This window comes from Rhinolophus ferrumequinum, chromosome 12 (genome assembly GCF_004115265.2).
Source record: "Rhinolophus ferrumequinum isolate MPI-CBG mRhiFer1 chromosome 12, mRhiFer1_v1.p, whole genome shotgun sequence".
Lineage (NCBI taxonomy): Eukaryota > Metazoa > Chordata > Mammalia > Chiroptera > Rhinolophidae > Rhinolophus > Rhinolophus ferrumequinum.
In genome coordinates, this window is record NC_046295.1 from 62265945 (window position 1) to 62285952 (window position 20008).

Consider the following 20008-nt stretch of genomic DNA (forward strand, 5'->3'; position numbering starts at 1 on the left):
TGCAGCTTTTCCTCCAATAAAACCACAGCTGAGTCTTGGGATGTGGCTGTGATGTTAGATCCAATATATTAGAATTTTAATTGTAACAAAAAGTAAATCCGTCCTTCCCTCATCAAATGCACTAAGGAAATTTACAACGTCTGAGTGGATATTTAAGAAGTCTGACTGGAAAGTTCTCAATAAACTCCCAAACAGGAAAGGAAACATGGATATTAGAAATCAATTCCTTTATCCTATTTTTATGCTGCCCTCATTCCATCTCCAGGGCATGGTACCATGCTGTTACCTGAACTTCTGGAAAGCTGCTTTCAAAAAATGTCTGGTAAATATCAAGTCTTCCCAGCTTCCCTGTCTTCACTATTAAAAAGGCTAAGATGACATGATTAATTTTACTTCATCAGCCTGATCTTTATTAGAGCATGACTCAAGAATAGGGGTTCCCGGCACTTCACAGAAAACAAGTAACTAATGCCCTTCAAAAAGATGAAAACGTATGCAATCTTGCTTACAGAGAAGTGCAATTAACACAGAAATTCTGGGTTTTACCCATCAGACTAACAAAAGTTAAAAAAGTTAGCCAAGACTAGGACCTTGCTTCCTGTGGGATCAGAGCCTGTCAAATCGATGAGGGGTGTGTGTGGGGGGTGGGGGTGGGGTAATCAGGTACCGTGTTTTCCCGAAAATAAGACCTAGCCAGACCATCAACTCTAATGCGTCTTTTGTAGCAAAAATTAATGTAAGACCCGGTCTTAATAAGAGCAGATATACTATACTATACTATACTATAATATAATATAATCTTATATTAATTTTTGCTCCAAAAAACACATTAGAGCTGATTGTCTGGCTAGGTCTTATTTTCAGGGAAACACGGTAGAACGTCTTTGGAGGGAAATTTCATCTAACATTGTCCAAATTAAATATGCACATACCTTTTGACCTAGAGTCTCTACTTGTAGGGAATTTATTCTACATATTGATTTTTTTTTCAAGTGCATAAAATAGAATACAAGGACGGCAGCAAAATTGTAATTTTAGAGATTCGAGGCAGCCTAAATGTCCATCAATATTGACTGGTTAAATAAATATATGTGCTTATTTACACACAGAATAGTTCTAGACTGACAAGAAAGGCTAACAATGTTTGCCTCTGGGAAGAACTAGGGAACCAGGGAATAAGAGGGTGAAAAGGCAAAGTAACTTTTAGATATTTTTGTTTGAATTTTAGCACTGTCTGGGTTACCTACTATAAAAAGCAAAAAAAGCACAGCGGTTCCCTTTATTACTTTCTACTTAGTCTCCAAATTGTTAAAAGCTTCCTCCACTTTGTGAAAAATGAAATCTCAGGTTGGGGAGAGGTGGGACCTGAGCAGACACTATTTCAATTCTCCAAACTTTTGAGTCCCAATTGTACCGGCAGAATGGATTCTCAGTGGTCTCACCTCTGTGCCAATTCTGCCATTTGCAGATGGGAAAGCACTGTGCACATTCCTCCTGGACAATTATTTCCAAGTATTCTCAGACAGAAATATCATTTCTATTTCTTTTTATCCCCTCTCAAAAGATCCCCATGGCGCTTCTGCTTTTAGCTTGTTAAGAGTTTCAGAGATCTGTTTTTATATATTGTTAACCCTCTTCCATCTGACCTTCCCTTTAGAACCAAAGCACCTCTTTCCATTGCTAAACGTAGACCACACATCTTAACCTATCAACCTATGAGATATACCATTCCTTGAGCTAACCTTGGAATCTCCTTGCCCTATTTCTCACCACGTGCACTGCTAAGGGCTTAAATCTCAAAAACCACTAAAAACTGCTATCATTTAGCATGAAACCTTGTGCAAAGCACCTTACATACACATCATTTAATTCTCCTCAACAGAGAAATGTTGTTAAATTCCATTTGGGGATGAGGAAAATGAGGCAAAGAGAAGAAACTGGCCAAGGGTCACATGGCAAATGAGTGGCAAAGTTGGGATTCAAATCATGTGAGATTCCAAAGCGTCCACATTTCACCTCGTCAGAGAACTACAGGGCTCTTGCCCCAACCAAACCACCACTGGATTCTGCAGTCCTTTCATCAGCTTGCAACGTTCTGCCATTCTGCCTCTGCAAACTTCCACCTGTGTCCCCACACAGGCTCTAATCCTGGCCTGGGTTATTAGACTGACGTGGGCCCATAAACCATCCCTCTCCAATGGTTGGAATTCACTCGCCCCTTGCTTCTGAAGAACAGAAAAAGGACATGGACTTGGTTTGACAGGCTTGGGGGAAAGTGGTTATGATGCAATTAAAGCCATATACAGAACCACCAGAATCCTCCCATTTTTCTCTGTTTCACCATGAGCCTGAGGACGGACAAAACTATGCTGTGCAGATAGGTCTAGCTGCTTATTATGATATATCCATCCATTTACATTTTAACATCACACTTACTTAAAAAAAAAATGTTGACCTCTACTTAGGGTTAAAATTAAGCCATTAAACAAAGGTATAAACATAACCAGATAGGAAACCGTGCTTTTCTAAAGGGAGGTCCTCCGATTTCCCACTTCAGACTCTCTTGGGGTGACTGTTAAAACGAAGGTTCTTAGGTCTCACACCTGACCACTTAAAATAGAGCCTAACAATCTCCATTTTTAATAAGCTAGCCAAGTGATTTTTTTGGTTCCCTAATTTGGGGGAAATGGGCCTATTTGTAGAATTATTAAAGATTTCTTCTTTAGCTGAGGCTTAGCTGAGTGCCAATTTCATGTTTGTTTCACCTTTTAGATACCCCTAGGGCTTAAAGTGTGCTACCTTTCATGTACAAAGGGTCTCTCTTTAACAGCAGTTTGCTTTTTCTCTATTTCTGTCTTGCCTTGGTATTTGACTTCTGTACGAAATGGCAGAAGCCAATCATCCTAGACCTATGTAGGGTATTTATCTGGTACTTTTGGAAGATTCGGCCAGTCAGGGAATTAACTTACAGCCAAGTTTGGGAACTATTGATCCAAAGGGATCCATATGGCTGCTCAGGGAGATCTCTGATGAGCTCAGATCTTAAAGGACTAGTTAGGAGCTGGAAAGTCAAGGGCGACAAAAGCGACCTATCATTAGCTGTGTTCAGAGCAGGACCCAGGAGGCTGGAGTCATTGACCTGGAAGGATGGTGCAATATTAACAGGCAGGAAAAACAAGGACTCCCACCCTGTCCTTATTCCTTCATCTTCATGAGCACCATTTTTGGTTGAAATGGGAGGCCAAGAAACGAAACAGGCAAGAGGATTTTGAAGGCCAAGGTAATTACCTGGCATGATTTCAAGACTTCTAGTCCGCATGGATTATATCCATCTGACGTCACACTTTTAGATATTCTGAAGGATCACAGAAAAACAATGGATGATGCAAGACTAGTAAGTAACCAAGTTTCAAATATGCAAAAAGCTAATTCCATTGGTGATGGAATACTGAGGTTAGTTAAGCTGGCAGGTAATACTCCAGGAAAAAACATGGCTCAGCTTGTGAGCTCTCCAGAAGGAAGCAGTGGATCATCTCAAAGAGTGTTTCACTAAGAAAATAATGTTCAACCTCTGCTCCTTTGAAAAGGGGCTGTTGGTCAATGAATGCCTGCGTGGACAGGGTTACCAGACTGCAGGGGAGGGTGGTGAGGTGGAAAGCGTTCTTAGACATCTGGATAGGGGGCTCCGGAGGAGAGCAAAGGGGTTATTAGCTCACTGGTGAGGGTGATGAGTTACTAGACTGCTGGTGTGCAGAGGTTACAGACTAGACTGGTAGTGGTGGTAGTAGTGCCTTTCTAGTTACTAACTAGATTTCAGTGGAGTGAACTCTTCATCATCTAATAACAGTCTTGTGCAGACGTGGATTGACAGGATCCCACATGACAGAATGATTAGCAGTGAGAGGCATTAGAGCACAGGGGTGGAGGACACAGGCTTTGGAGTCAGAATCCTGCCTTACCACCTGCCAGCTGTGTTGCCATGTCCAAGCTGCTCAGTTAAACCCTAAGCCTGAGCCACCTACCTCACAGAGTGGTCAGGAAGATCGGGTGAAGTGACATGTGTAGATCGCAAAGGACACGTGTGGTTCTTCACCCCCATATAATACTGTGGGTCAATATCAATCTGTCAGGGTTTCCCGTATCCCACAGGCAGACTGTTCTCTGGATGGTAGTAACACTCAACATTATACCAAAGCCTCAGATGAGAACCCTGAATAATAGACACAATGAATAATATTCAGATGATGAAGATGAAGCCAGAACACATGTAGTGGCCAATGTCCTACTCCAAGTGCGATGCCGCAGACTGGATATGATTGTTCAGATACCTTTGGACCAGCTCAGAGATGATACATGAACTGTCTGTTATCTGGTTCGATGTTTCCTTTAGAATGAGTGTGGAATAACTCATGTGCTGAACAGACATTCACTGAGCACCTGCTATCCATCAGACACCAGGGAACGAAGGTGTGTACGACACAAAGCTCATACTTAGGAGTGTATGGCCTCTAGGATGAGATGAAGAAAAGAGGCCGTTTTAATACACAGTAGTGAGTGCACCATTGGTATGTATGGGGGATGAGGGGTCGTGGAAGAGAGCACAGAAAGTAACCCAATTTGCAGCGGTGGGGGTGCTCAGTGTCCCTGGGAGAAGCCTGAGTGTGAGTGGAGGCTGAAGGGACGAGCAGGGGTTGGGCACAGGCACGGGAGTGACAGCATCCTTGGCAGAAGGAATAGTATTTGCAAAGGCACAGATGGGAGTAACAGCAGGGTACGGTGAATGTCAGGAACGACAAGCAGTGTGGTGTTGTAGGAGTTTAAACAGGAGGGTGAGAAACGGGAAAATATGCTAGCTAGAGCAACGAGACGGAAGCGGGGGGGGGGGGAATCCCACAGACAAGGCCTCGGACTTCGTCCTGGGGGTGACGGGAGAACCTGGCAGAGGTCAAGCGTCAGAATGACAATCAGATGGTGAGTTAGAAAGATAGCTCGAGTGGCTACGAGGAGAACGAACTTATCAGGAGAGACTGGAGTCGAGGAAATCAGGAAGAGCATCCCTGAGCCCGAGCAGAGATGCTGCAGCAAGGTCAGTGGCAAGGAGAGAGGATAGGCTACCTACAAGGAGCCAGAGAAGAAGCCACCTGGGGACCACCTGGGTGTGGCGGCAACAGGGAGAAGCGATGTCGACGATGTATAAATCCTTGCCATGGGTAGGAAAGAAAGAACACAGGCCAAGTTTTGTTTTTTTCTTCCCTTCCACCGAACGAGGAGAGATTTTAATTTCTGACACGTGGCGTTTGAGGGGCACACGGAATATACAAGTTGAATGTCAGTCCAAAGCTCAGAGAAGTCTGAATTAGAGATAATGGCTTCAGGGTCACAGCACCATGAAATCATAATGGGATCAGGAGACCCAGGCAGACCATGGTAAGTGAGAAAAGCAGTGGGCAGAGGAAGGACTCCCGGAAAACAGCAGTATTTAACAGGATGACAGAAGAAGAGGCTGCTACAAAGACCGAGTAAAAAGTCAAAGGGCTAGAAAAGCAGATATCACAGAAGCCAAGGGAATGGTTTGCAGAAACTGTGAGTGATCACTGCTGTCAAATGCAGGAGAGAGAAGTCCACTAAATCGAGGAATGAAAAGTGTACGTGCGATTTAACAATTAGGAAGCCATACGTACTCAAACTGGTTAGGCCTCTTGGTTGCAGACAACTGAATCCACTCAAGTTGCTTTAAGCACGAAGGTATTTATTGGAGGGCATTAGACAGTGTACACAATCTCCAGGAGGTGCCAGACACAAAGCTGGAAGTCTTTCTGCCAGGAACAGCAGCTGTAGCCAGGACAAACACCCACCCTCACCATAGGACTGTTACAGTGGGAACCCCACTGCCACGTGTGACCAGGTACTAGCGCCTTCATCAGGGCTGCTCCAGATGGAGAAAGGCCTCATCGACTGCCTGCAAGAGCCACTCTACCCAGTGCAGCCTCATTCCAGGAGGAGCTTGCTCCATGCCACCTAACTGAATGCTCACCTTCAGACTTCCAAAAGCTCACTGTTAATATCACCTACGTATGTCCTCCACAAACGAAACTTCTGTGAGGCATAAAATGAAGATGGAGTCAAAAAAAAAAGCAAGAATAATCTTTATTCCTTGGAAACACATTTGTAAAAATGTATCAATAAGATTAAAAGATTGAAAACACATTAATTTGTATGCAGAACATACACTGAGGACCAGCACATCTGCTAAAATGAATACACCTGTAAACAAATAGCTTAGGGAGAGTTTATAAGTGATACAGACTCCACTGTGCAGGGCAGGCAGCCGATTCCCTCCTTCTGGATAGATTTTTGTAGTAACCCCCCCAAAAAAGATCAGATTTGAGCAATAAAATACCTCAAGAGACGTCAATATATCTATTTTTAGACTTACCATGGGCCAAATTACACTTACACACAGAAAAATGGCCTAAGAATTGATTTCACAGGCCTATCTATTAAGAGAAAAAAATGTTTGACTCATGGCTTGAAATGGGGGGAAATAAATATTTTGGTACAAGTGCTAACCCTAAAAGACCTTAATTTCTGGTTCTACAAAAAGACTGTGCAACACCCACCCTATGCTAGTCTACAGAGGACTTTGGCACAACTGCATTAAAATCTTAAATGCTTTCATTTGAGCCATAAATTCACCTCAGATTGCATGTTGCTGTTTAAAAGAGAGAAGTCTAGGGTAAGAACCAAGCCTCAAATTCTATACATTCTGACAATGTATATCCATGATTATGTCTTCTGAAATCATGCAAGTTAGCGGCAACAATCATTAAGACATTAAAAAATTAGTTTTGGACTTGAGCAGCAAATTCTATCAAAACAAATGCTATGCAATTTGTGATTAGTAAAATCTCTAAAACTCAAAGTGGCTAAACTGTTTTAAGACAGGATATTCAAAGTCTCCCTGCATTATATAGTATCTAACAAGTTATATACTTTAGCTTCTGAAAGGGGAGTTCTGTTAGAGAAAGAGACCTTGCAGTTTCCCTATGAGATAGTTTAAATGTTATATCCGCAGCCTAAAAATATTAAATTTTAATGAATCACAGAATTTTACACTTGGAAAGGTCCTTGGTGAACATTTGGTCCAACCCACTCTTCAGATGAGGAAAATGAGGCCAACAAAAGGGAAATGGCTTGTCTAAGATCACACAGGGCAGGGGCTGGACCCTAGCAATCTCCATCCTCCCACCCCGCCCCACCGCGTATTACTGGTACTCTCTGCAGAGCTATCTTCCTAAGTTTTTCTGGTTTTATTTGGTCCCATTCATTAAATAACAAAGAAATATCAGGTACAGAGCAATACAATAAACATAGACTTTTACTCCAATTTTAAAATCAGAATATCAAAATGATTCCTGAGCCTTTACCTACCTTCAATTTATCAAGAATGCAGTCAACAGTAAATTATGACTAGCTTTCATAATTATTTTCAAATATTTACATGGTCACTGAAAACACCCTTTCAGAACTAGTCCTTAAAGACACTTTTACAATTCATGGGATGCCAAGACACTTTTCATGGAATGTAATGAAACTGTGATGGTGAATGGAAGTGAGATGCTTCCGTCTCTCAAAGCGCAGTCATGAGTTTATCTTGATACATCACACTCTGTACTCCTCCTAAGTTCTTCTGGTTCTGGGTGTGGACATAATCGAAATGGCTGTCATCTCCACTGGCTGATGCTTTCCAATGCGGCCTGTCATCCTGAAAGGATGGCCTGTTTTGTTTGCAGAGTGAATGGTTAGTGGGGGAATGGAAGAAAATTCAGAAATGTGAGTGAAACAACATAAGCACAAAAGGAAATGGGCAGGGACAAGCACGTGAATGGCGATGGCCGACAACCTGAAATGAGTGGATTTTCTACTCCAAAGTATTTTTAAAATTCAGACACGGGTCCTCTATCAATTCCAGGTGGAAAAAAAGCTCAGTCTGTGGTTGTGCCCTCCTCCCTCAACAGGTGCCTGCTGATAGGTCAGTCTGGGGAAAGCTGGGGGAAGGTGAACAAGATTCCTTTACTAGGGGACTTCTCAGGGCTGGTATAGTAATGTGCCCTGTGAATGCTGATGCAGCATTTGCCACAACTGTGGGACCCATGAACTGTCTTTTCCTGGGGTAGGTGTCTCAGGCAGTGCTTCTCTAACTCTGGAGAACCTGATAAAACCCCAAATGCGGGGCCCTTCCCCAAGAGAGTCTGATCCAGGAGGTCTCAGGTGGGGCTTCCATTCACAAGCTCCCAGGTGATGGATGCTATGCTGCCAGGCAGGCAGGCCACCTGAGAGGGCCTGGTCCAGCCTTCCTCGGAATTCAGGTTGTGAAATGCCGGGCGAGGTCATGCCTCAGAAGGAAACTAATAAGATAAACTAGGCAGTGAGAAGTGTAACATTCTGTAAACACAAGACTAATAAAAATAGCGTTTCTATAACTCTCTTCTGTTTCTCATGTCTGGAAAATAAACTGCCTTTGCAATACAGAAACATTGAGAACGGTGACTCCACTGCTTTAACCTATTTTAAAAAGTTACACGAGTATCAAGTGTTTATGATAAAAAACTGCACTGAAAATGTGGATTCCCTGGCAAACGTGGTAAGAACTATCAAGAACCAAGTGCTCTCATCTGCCTTGCTCTAACCGGGTTTATTTCCATCACTCTGTCCTCTGTACTTTCTCAAAGAGCAAGGCTAGAAACCTCACCAAGAAATAACTCCGCAAACTGAATTCACCAATTATGTTTCTGAAAGAGCTTCGCACATAAACACCAATTAAAGCTGATCTGAAAAGGAACATTTGCCTTTACAAAGCTAGCATTAAAACACTCAAGCCTAACTATAAACACAAGGCAGGTGCCAGTTGACTCAGGGAGGGTTGTGGTAGGTTAGGGCAGAGGTGAGTAAACACAGCCCTCAAACTAAATCCCACTTACCGTCTATTTTCGTAAATAGCTTTTATTGGAACACAGCCACACCCATTCATTTATCTATGGTCTGTGGCTGCTTTCAAGTTACAATGGCAGGGTTAAATAGTTGTGACAGAGACCATGAAGCTGATGCTGAAAGTATGCACTATATAGCCCTTCACAGAAAAAAAGTTTACTGACCGCTGGGTTTAGAAAAAAGATCCACAACTTAAAAGCAACCCCCACTCTATCCCTGAAAAAACTCCTTTCAAAAAACCCACAACAAAAATCCCCAAGCTTTAGTTCCATTTTTAGTAAATGAATTCTCAGGACAGGAAAACATGACTTAGAAATTTTAAGTCACATTGCTAAGACAAAAACAAACCCAAAATATCTGAGGTTAGACTGACTTAAAAAAACAACAATTCATTTTTATGTCATAACGCATAACTTTAGCAAATCCAGACTCTCTCCTGGCTTCTTTTGCTTTGCAAATGATTAATCTCTGCCATGACAAGGCAACTCTTAACAGTTGTTGCTGATGCAGAATCTCAATTCATGACTAAGTAGAATTTGAACTTTTCCGGAAAAAAGGAGAACTTGTGAAAAGACAGCTCTGTGAGCTCAAGCACTTACCTGACATTTGGAGAGTGAGGGTGCCACCGGGGCTGGCTGGGGTGGATATTGGGATGGTACTGAGGCTGGAATTAAAATACCAAACGTGATTATTCGATGACCTTTTGATTTCAATGGTTTTCATTCACTCTCTCTTTTACTGGCATCCACCCCACGAGCCGAGGGGGCTGTGAATGGACAGGCTATAACTGAACCCTGGCTGAGGGGAGCACACGTTTCCCAGGACGATCACATTTCCTGTGACAAAAGCTGGGGGCTGGGAAGCTGCCCTTGGAAGAAAGGTGGAAGCATCTGCCTTGAAAGGGTCCCCTGGAGTACCCAGGACAGGCAATAGTCATGTCTCCCAAGGGAACAGACAGAAGGTGCCACCAGAAAGACAGGGAGAATGGTGGGCAATGTCTTTCTTCAGAAACAATTTTTGTCATTGCTGAAAATGACGCCAGCCATGGGTAACAGTTACGTCTGCACACACACACGGACTGAACAGGGATGCCAGGGCCTATGGGAGCACGCTTTCTTTCTCCCTTGTCTAAGCAATAAAAATAATTTTCTAAAATGCGATCCCAAACCATCCAGAGCACTTATTATCCTGATAAAATGGAAGGAAGAGATTTGTCCATTTTAAGATGAGAAAATAGATCCAGACGGGTGACTCATGAAATGACCCGGGGTGAAGACGAGATGGGGCTGGCTGGGTAGCAAGCTGCATATCCACTTCTCACCTGCAGAGGGCAGTAGTTCTAGACACGGCTCGAAGCCACGAGGCTTCCCAAGGCTAAACTTTCTACCTGGCAAATTATGCCCTCCTGACATTTAAGCCACTACAGTCTTGCCACCATTACTCTTTTAATTATTTCTTCCCCTTCTTCTCCCTTCCCTGCTGCTTTGGATAATAAGCAGAAGGTGGTTCTCTGTTATGGAAAATTCTCAGCAATTCTGTTCATTCAGTTTTCATGGACCTGAGATGCCCTCCTTGCCTATTCTGTATTCCAGAGGCCTCTCTCTTTCAAAGATGTCTGTCAGCAAGCTAAGTCTGCAGCCCCCAAAAGGACGTGCTGCAGGAAAAAGGAACCTGGAGAAGATATCTCAGTAGCAGAATTTGAGGGCTGACCAGGGCTTTAGAATCTCCCTGATGCAGTCTCTTCATATTTCCCTCTCTTAAGCGGATACAGAAACCAAGCAAGTTTAGATGATTTGTCCAAAGCCAAACTGTTCAAGGGGTTTTAGTCACATAGCCAGGCCCCAAGTGAGGCTCCATCAACTGCGTCTTCAACAAGTCTTCAACAAAAGAGAACGACTGAGAATAGAAACGGACCTTTTGATGTACTGCCTGTCTTCAAAGAGAACCAAAAAGATTCAAATCAGGGTGGGTACCTTACCCACAAAGACCCAGAAGAAGGAAATTCCAGAACCTTCTTTGGTCTCCCTTGGTAATTTATGCACACTCTAAAGCAGTCAAGGAGTATTTTAACAATGTTAACCCAGAAGGTTCTCAACCAGGGCGGTTATGTCTCCCTGGGGACAACTGGAAATGTGTGTATGTGTGTTTTTGCTTCTCACAATGACTGGAGGTTACCTTTAACTATTGGGCATAGAAGAGGGAAGCTGAACATCCTGTAACTCTAGAGACAGTCCCAAACAATGAAGAACTGTCCGTCCCAAATGCCCATAGTGTCCTCTTCGGGAACACAGCAATCCATCCTTTGCAGCTGGCTAACCTTCCTGAGCTCAGAATAAGATAAATGCCGTAAGCCCATCATAGCCTCCTGAAAACCTTTCTCAGCACGCCGATGCTTATCAGGCCACTTCTCAGGACGTTCTCTTCCCGGTCAATTGACTCCCAAAGCCCAAAGCTTGACAGAGCAACACAGCCTGTACGACTGGCAGGGTACAGACGACCTGTGGTTGCCGAAGATGGAGAACAACAACATGTAGGTAACAGTTTGTGTAGATGCGATTTCAACAAGCAATCATCTGGATGCTCACTCTGAGCAGAGCGTGCAGAGTGAGACCCCCACGAGGCTGCTGGGGAGAGGGCAGGGGCAGCGCTGCGCTGGGACCGCTTTGCTTCATTTGTTTTAATTTTGTTCTCTCCTGCAAGCAGTAAATCACCCAGTAACAACTCTTCCCTTCCCCCACAACATTCCAGCCACTCACACCTGAAAACCCCTCAAAAACAAACAAACTAACAAACAATCTGTGAATAAGAAGATTCAAGAACTTAAAGAAGGCAAGGAGATGGGGGAACCTGGCCTTTCCCCAACCGGGTACAAAGCACCTTTTATGTGTTATTTCCTAAAACTCAGAAGTCATGTCTAGGGTCTGCACATTCAGAATGGATTTCATGTAGAGAAGACAATATCACAATTTCCTTCTGCAACATAATTTGGAGACCTAGTCGAGAGAATGCACAGAGAGGATACCTCCCTCATCTAAGGAATTAATATCTACAGTACCAAAAGATCAAGAATGAGACTAGAATCAGGCTCCAAAGTGAACCCATTGTAGAGTAGCTTTGTTTCTTGTGACATTCAAAATCAGACTGGTGATAGAAACCTGGGAGAGCAGTGTCCCTCGGACATTCACACCCGCTCAGGACAAAAAAGCTGATCCCAAGTAAGGAGGCCACCAGACAGGGATGCTGCCTCCAAGTACAGACAAATGACAATCTGGGAAGCAAAGCACACGTCATCACTTCAGGGTTCCCCCACCTGGGGTTCCTTGCAACCACCTTCAGAGCTTTGAAGCTCTCGTATACCCAGATCCCCCGGTCCCCACCCCCTACTCCCCCAGCGTTTCTGATTCAATCAGTCCAGGGTGAAGCCCAAGCACTGATTATTTTTTTAAAGCTTGCCAGATGGTTTTCATGTGCAGAAGGGCTGAGAACTGTTGTCAAGTGAGACAATCAGAGAGACTCTGGGGCAGAGAGGGCTTCTGAAGCGGGCTCTGAAGGATTTTCATGCGCAGATAGGTAGGAGGCGAAGGAATCCCCGGCAGAAGAGTATGGACAAAGGAACGGTGGGAAGAAATTACGGGGCAAGATATGGGATTCTCTGAGAGCTAAACATATGTTGTGTGGTGAGGAGAAGTGAGAAATACATGTAGAAAAGGAAGGCAGAGCTTGGTTGTAGAAGACTGTGAAAGGCCAGCGAGAGCTACTCACAGGTAGATTTGCAGGCCCTGGCGGAAAGAGTAGAACTCCAGCCACGGAAACCTATCTGTGCTCCTTCTGCAGGCAACAGGCCTAGCATAACACTTTACAAAGGTTCTAGAAACCACCATTCCATTCATGTCAAGGGGTACACCATCGGGGGGAGAAAAAAGGGAGGTGAGGAGAGAGGCTAGCTTTTTTATTGAGAGGGGAGTGTCCAATAATCAAATAATCTTGGGGAAAAAGTAAAATGTGTCTTTTTTTGCAGGGTTTCTCAGTCCTTTTGACACCCCAATGGATACTGTAAGAGCCAAGAAGGGAGAATGAAGGATGCAACATTTCCCAAACGTGTGACCAAGACGACCTTTCCTGGAGGCACACCTCAAGCGACTTGTGTTCCCTGGGCCTAGAACACACTTTGGCAAAATGCGGCCTCACTTGAGTGCCCCTAAGAGGTTGTTTGAGCACCCAGAAACTTAAACATATGTGCCTGCTGCTTGCCAGTGGACAAGACTAAGAAAAACCGGCAGAAGGAGAAGAAGAAGCAGGGGTCAGGAGGAAGACTCCCCTCTTATTTTCTCAGAAAAACATGTTATCAGTTCTTTAAAATCTGATTATAAACATAATGACTGCTCAATATGGAAAGTTTAGAAACTTTAAAGAAGTATTGCATGAAAACCTTTAGAAGCAATGATCTTACCTGGTAATTATGGACTTCAGGATTTGATTTAGAGCTAAAGGAAAGGAAAGAAAAACCACAATGTTATCAGGTTGTAAAGCGGCAGTTGTTACTGATTCACAAGCATACCTCAGAGATATAATATTACAGGTTCACTTCCAGACCACCCACCGCAATAAAGCGAGTCTCAAAATAAAGTGAGTCATAATCTTTTTGCGGGTGGAGGGTCTTGCCTTCAATATGTTAAGAAAAACACACAATGTCTGCAAAGTGCAATAAAGCGAAGCACATTAAAACAAGGTATAGCCATATTCAACAATCAAAAACTAACCCTAAATGCTGCCTACTCTGTTAGGAACTTTCATGAATACTATTCCTTTTTGGTTATTAGCTGCTTAAAGTGAACATACAACTGAGGAAACCAAACAGCAACTTTCATTTGTCACTTTAGAGCTCACAAGTAGAAACAAGTAGGTAATGTGCCAGTGCCCTATTTGGGATGTCATGTTTTGGTGGCAAAAAGGAAGTCTGCTCAGTTGGGCAAACCGAGTAATTTTGGCTCCCATTCCAGATCCACCCTGGCATTGCTGGCTGGCCCACAGCACCAGGCAGCTCCAGTGATGCCCCGAGTTTTCTCCAGCTGGATGGAAAGCCACCAGCCACTTCTGAGCACCCGCCACTATAGGTTCCACTGTCGTCAACAACGCGGCCGTGAGCTGGCCACTCCTTTGGAATGTTCATTCCATACAAGGCTCTGTACTGGGAACCTCACATCTGTTATTATTTAATCCACGCAAAAGGCTATGAGGTCAATCGATGTTACCACCTCATTTCACAGATAAAAGAATGGTTGCCTCACAGAGAAGTTAGGAAACCTGCTCAGGGTCTGTCTGCTAATCAATGGCAGAGCCAGGGCTGGAATGGACGTCTGCTCAATCCCAAAGTCTCTATTGTTTCCATTAAGCCGAGAAGGTTCTGGGCTCCTCGTGCATGATCCTATTTCGATGGACTCTGAAGTATAGCTACTCCGCTAAAAACGATGAATGGCAAAGGTTGGTGTAAAACTCAATGTGTGTAATACGCAAGCTTGGCATCTTTGCTAGAAAAACCACACACACAGCACAATCACGGGGCTGTGTTGCTAGGGTGGTGTGCTTGAAATCAAGGTTTATTGCTTCTCCAACAACGAGAGGGAAACACATCATTGTTATGAGTCTTGCTTGGGGTCTAAATGGCTCTGTGTTCCAGTGTTCAGAGAGAGCCAGTGCACAGAGCCAGGCTCTGGGCCAGATTCACCTCCCCTGAATTGCATCAGGAAGGTTAAGTGTTCTGCAAGGTGCTATTTTTCTGGTATCACCTCTGTAGCCCAGAGCACAGTTTCATCCCTGGCTCCCATAGCAATCCTCCTCACCCTGGAGCCCACAGGCTGAAAAGAGCAATTGAATAGCTGCAGACAGTGGTTATTAGCTCATTTGTTCCTAAAGGGTATATTTACCGGGGTTTTTATTTATTTTTTGGTGGAGATTTGTTTTTACTTTGTTTTAGTTCCCAATCTATGTAATCTCCACTAGACACTAAGTGGAAAATGTAATTATATTAGGGAAAAGCAAACAAAACAAGCACTTCCTCAGAGAGCAAAGGAAAGAAATGTTGTAACTCACAAACCTCTGAGAATTAAAAGCAAGAGGCGCTGACAGGTGGAGAAAGGTTTAACTACTATGAGCGACTACCTGCCCCAGGGGTCCTAGAGAGAGGGCAAGCCTGAAAGCCTAAAGGAACCCATGCAGGAGCCATGCCACCTCCTCCCACCCTGGGCGGGGCGGGACATGATGCACAGCAGTTCTTCTGGACCTCTGATCCCCTTCATTAGATGCTGAGCGCTGGACCCAGATACAAGACTCAGACACTGGACTCCTAGCAGAATGGCACTGCAGGTAGAGTTTGGAATCAGAGACATGAGGCTGAGTCTCCAGCTGTGTGATGCAAGGGGCTGGTTATGTTCTCTAGAACCTTGGGGGTCCACGAAAGTGTCTTGGGGTTCCCTGAGGGGGGCAGATGAGCAGCAGGCATCGACCCCTCCCTCCCCACTCGGCTTCACCTCCACAAACTCCACTTTCTTCCTGTTTTCTATGTCAGGTTTCTTCTGGGGGGTGAAAATTTGAGGCTAAACAAGTTTGCAAAACCGCCGATCTAGTCCAACCTCCTTGTTTTCAGATGAGAAAATGGAGGCCCAGGAAAGGGAAAACCAAGGCCCCAGAGCTGGGTCAGAGCCATGCGGGGGCTGGGCGGGAGGTCTCCAGATCCCTCGCCAGCGATCTCACCACTACCCTGGGCGCTGGCTACCCGTTCCACCTCACGCCGTGCTCTGCCAACTGTCCAGAGTGCATGGACAGCTGCGCTGTACTGCTCTCAAAGACCACCATCCCTAGCAGCCAAGACCTGTGCAGGTTGAGAGGCTCGCTAAACTGTGCTACCACTGGTCAGTGGCTGGAGCTTGGGCGCAAGAGCTGAAATAACTACACTCTGTCATTCTCTCTCATGACAGCTGTGCACTTAGTAAGTCAGAACTCACATAAGAAAACAGTTGTTTCAGAGGAAGAAGGGCATATACGAGGCAGGAGAATGGTTCTCACCTGGGCGGCACACTAGAATCACCCGGGAGCTTTCAAAACCACAGAGGTCTAGGTCCCACCCTGTTTCTTAGCCTGGGGTGTAGCCTGGCTGAGGGGACGTGTCAAAACTCACTGGGTGATTCCAATGTACAGGCAAGATACAGAACACCTGTGCGATGGAAGGGCCGCGAGCTACGCCCCGTAGGCCAAACCTGGCCTACCTGCGATTATGAGTCAAGTTTCTGGCACACTTATGTGTTGTCTCTGGCGGCTTTCATGTTCCAGAGACAGAGCTGAGTACTTATGAAAAGTGAGAGGATGGCCTGCAAGTCTAAAATATTTCCTATGTGGCACTTGATAGAAAAAGTCTGCTGACTCCTGAGCCAGAGATTTCGTCTTGCGACAAGTACTCTTTCCTGCAGGAATTTCAATAAAGATGTGTAATAAAGGTCTTCTCTGTTGTATGACTGTAAGAGCTGCCTGTCATTGGGCGAAGCCTGCCTTTGCTCTCGTGTAGCTTTTGCTCAAGAGCACGGCCTTTCTTTCTCATCCCTGCCTGCAGTGCCATTAGCACCGTGTGCTATACACATTCCAATTGCCTTTATCACCCACTGTTATAATCAACAAAGCACAGAGCTACTCAAACAAGGCAGCCGTGTTTTCTAAAAAAACAAAACAAACTGTCTTGGAACATTCTATTGTCTACTTATTGAAAGCCATGGAGATGGTATAGCCAGGCAGCAGAAAAAGACAAAAAAAAAAAAAAAAAAAAATCAGGAGACTCACCCGGTGGTTTAATTGTATTAAGGAAAATGTCAACATTGAAAGTAAATATGATAATTATAGAAAAGAGCTGTCCCCCAGAGTCTGGGGGGGGCACTTACCAAATCTGAGCTGCAATCACTGGGTTGCTTGCTTTAAAACAAAACAAAACAAACAAACAAACAAAACACAGAAATATGGTATCATGAGTTTTATCACTTTTACCATGCGTTAACAATGACCGAGAAAGAGATTTCTTGATCTAAGAGCAGCCTCAACTCCAGGAGGCAGAATCCTCACGTGGGCTACTGCTCCTTTCTGGAGGAAGAGTAACCGGCCTTCCCTCCATGCCCGGCTCTCGCAATCACTCAGTGAAGCCTCACTGACTGAGCCCATTCCCAGGGCCAGAGATGAGAGACCCAGTCCTTACTGTCAAGGAACTCAGTCTTGACACAGAGACAGAGACGCATGAAGGTGGTAAAGGCTGAACCACAAGCATGAATCTATTGGGGACCTCCGGGCAGTCACGGCTGCTGGAGCGGGGATGTGAGTCTGCGGAAGGGCCCATGCAGAGAGATAGAGTTCATTCGTCAAGACCCCGTTTCGTTGTAAAAAGGATGCGGCCTGGGGAACCATTAAAAGCTTCACAAAGATGCCAGAACTCTGGCTGGAGACAATGTCAGTAAAATAAAGGAGGGAATGAGGATGGAGACCAGGAAGGAGAAGTGGCAGAGAAGCACAGAAGCTGGAGCGTGGAAGAGTTCTAAAGCCATCGCTTTACGGGGTCAAGCTGTAAGATGCCACCTGCCCTCTGCGGCAGCCATACCAAGGGGTCTTTCCCTTTGTGCCCGGACCCATGTCCAGGGACTGGGAGCTCAGTACTGTTTTCAGATAGCAGTACTTGGGGATAGTCAACAAGTTCTTCCTAATACCCAGGTATTTCTGGACCACGGTGACCCCAATGGACTACAGCACAAGCATAATGCTTGTCAGGGAGGAACACAGCCCTTGGGGCAGAGAGCGTGCCCACCTCTCACTATCCCCCAGCCCTTAACTTGGTTACTCCCACTTCCTGTAATCAGTCAATCACCCTTCACCAACGGGCACCCTTCTCTGGGCACACCTCATCCTCTGGTTTTTTTGAAGGTGAGGTCAGCATTTCCTGGGCTCTGGGTGTTTTTTCTCCACTAAAGCAGCCAAGAATGACTTTAGAGAATTTCTGGCTGCCAGGCTATTGCATAGTTGGTCCACAAAGGAAGGAAAGAGTGGGGAACAGAAGGTTGAAGATTCTAGAAGGGGAAAGGATAGGTGCCAGGGCCCACCAAGGCCCACAAAGTCCTGAGTTATACAAGACAAAACACATGGATCTGCCACGATGAGTAAACAATAAGTAGGAGGGGGTGAGGGGAGCTGAGAAGGCAGAGGTCCTGCTATAAAAGCGCCCACAATTTAGTGATAAGCTGGGTGTCCTGAATGGAGGAGAAATCACGGGTAGACAAAGGAGAGCTACTTCACAGGGCCTGGAGGCTGGCTTTAAACAGAAATGAGGCTGGCTTGCTCCTTCCATGACTGAACCTGAACCTGGTATCAGCCTCGTGCTGGTGTGAGGTCACTGCAGTAAATGACAAGACAAGGCTTGGGGAGTTCTGGAAGGGGGGAGGGGCAGGCATCTAGGACGAGGCTACATTCCAGGGCAGGGTGTGTTTGTACTGTCCATGGGACCTGAGCCCAATATTTAAAATCTGCTTGTATATGGTCAAAATTCTGTATCGTTCCAATTTTAGTATATGTGCTGCCGAAGCGAGCACATGGTCAAAGTTCTGGTTAGCGTGAGACTGATGTCCTCGCTTGCAATTCCAAGAGGGAGGAGAGAAGGGACTGTTTTTCCCCCCAAGACACAGTATCATCTTCCGTAGGCAAGAAACACATTAGCCTATGGTATTCTGAGCTCCCTGGTCCAAAAGAAAAGAAATGTGGAAAACGGGGGGAAGAAAATGAACACATCCAATGGGAAAGATTAAAGACAGCAGATGGCACAAATGTCCCCATTCCTATCAAGAGAATCCCCCTGGGGTGTTTTTCAAAAGAAAGCTTTGGAAAACTCAGAGATACAGAGAACAAACTGATGGTTACCAGAGGGGAAGGGGTGGGTGGATGGGTGGAAAAGGGGGAGGAGTTTAAGAAGTACAAACTTCCAGTTCTAAGTCACAGGGATGTCACGTATCGCATAGGGAATACGGTCAATAAGATCGTAATAACTGTGTAGTGTGACAGGTGGTTACTAGACTTACTGTGGTGATCACTTTGTAGGGTATATAAATGTCGAATTGCTATGTTGTACACCTGAAACTAATATAACGTTGTATGCCAACTATAACTAAAAATAACATTTTAAAATGAATAAAAAAAAAAAGCTTTGGAATGACAGAGCAGAACAGTAGACAGTTCCTTCAAACTCTGCTTCACCAAGCTCCTTGGGGATTAACCAACCAAATTATAATGTAAAATATCAAGGCAGAATGAAAAACACACAACCTTTGAATGTCGAATGTCTCCGGGATGGATAGCGTTTACTAGGCTTCCTCTCAAACGTGCTGGTTCTCCGTAACCGGGCGCCATGTGTAGCTTGATATTCCGTCCGCCCACTGGAAAGTAAATATTTTATTGCATGTCACCAATATTAGAATATCAGTCCGTTATACTTATTTAAAAGTGAACTTTTATTTCTAAAAGCTCCAAAATCAATTTCAACTTATCATGACTTGTTTGGTAAAGACACACACTAAATTCCACCTTCTATTTGGAAATAAAAGCACCTTTGCCAAACGCAGGCTGTATTACAGGGGCAGGTATTTCCATCAAAAGACAGGACCTGCAATTTAGGTACCAGCCACTTGGCTGCACAAACCAAGCTGGTTCGAGTACTTGGAACATCTAAGAGAACACGGATTTACTCATATAATAACCTTTCATAAAACACATTATGTAGACATTTAAATCTTTGCAAGGGCTGTTATCAATGACCACTTAACTAAACCTTGGCTGTCTTTGCTATGCCAAGAGAAACATTGCTTCTTTCACTAGGCTTTCTGGGTTTCAACCAACGTGCTGTGCTGCCCAGCTGCAGCTTACAAGAGGCACGGTGCTGCTGTCTGTTCTGTCACTGCTTCATTCCAGCCACTGTCGGTTCGTGATTTTTCATACAGAAGGATCC

The 20008-nt window shown here is 44.7% G+C and overlaps 1 protein-coding gene across 5 annotated transcripts in view; it reads right to left on the reverse strand.

Moving 5' to 3' along the window:
• EPB41L4B (erythrocyte membrane protein band 4.1 like 4B) overlaps positions 1-20008 on the reverse strand; it is a 117906-nt gene that overhangs the window by 42802 nt on the left and 55096 nt on the right. For 4 of the 5 annotated variants that reach the window (XM_033122293.1, XM_033122291.1, XM_033122294.1 and 1 more), the window contains 4 exons: positions 19330-19439; positions 16917-16947; positions 13442-13475; positions 9591-9655 (listed from right to left, as the gene is read on the reverse strand). In XM_033122293.1, coding sequence (XP_032978184.1) covers positions 9591-9655; positions 13442-13475; positions 16917-16947; positions 19330-19439 — 240 coding nt within the window. Of the gene's footprint in view, positions 1-6129; positions 7779-9590; positions 9656-13441; positions 13476-16916; positions 16948-19329; positions 19440-20008 lie in introns of those variants that run through there. The other variant, XM_033122295.1, reaches the window with a different exon arrangement.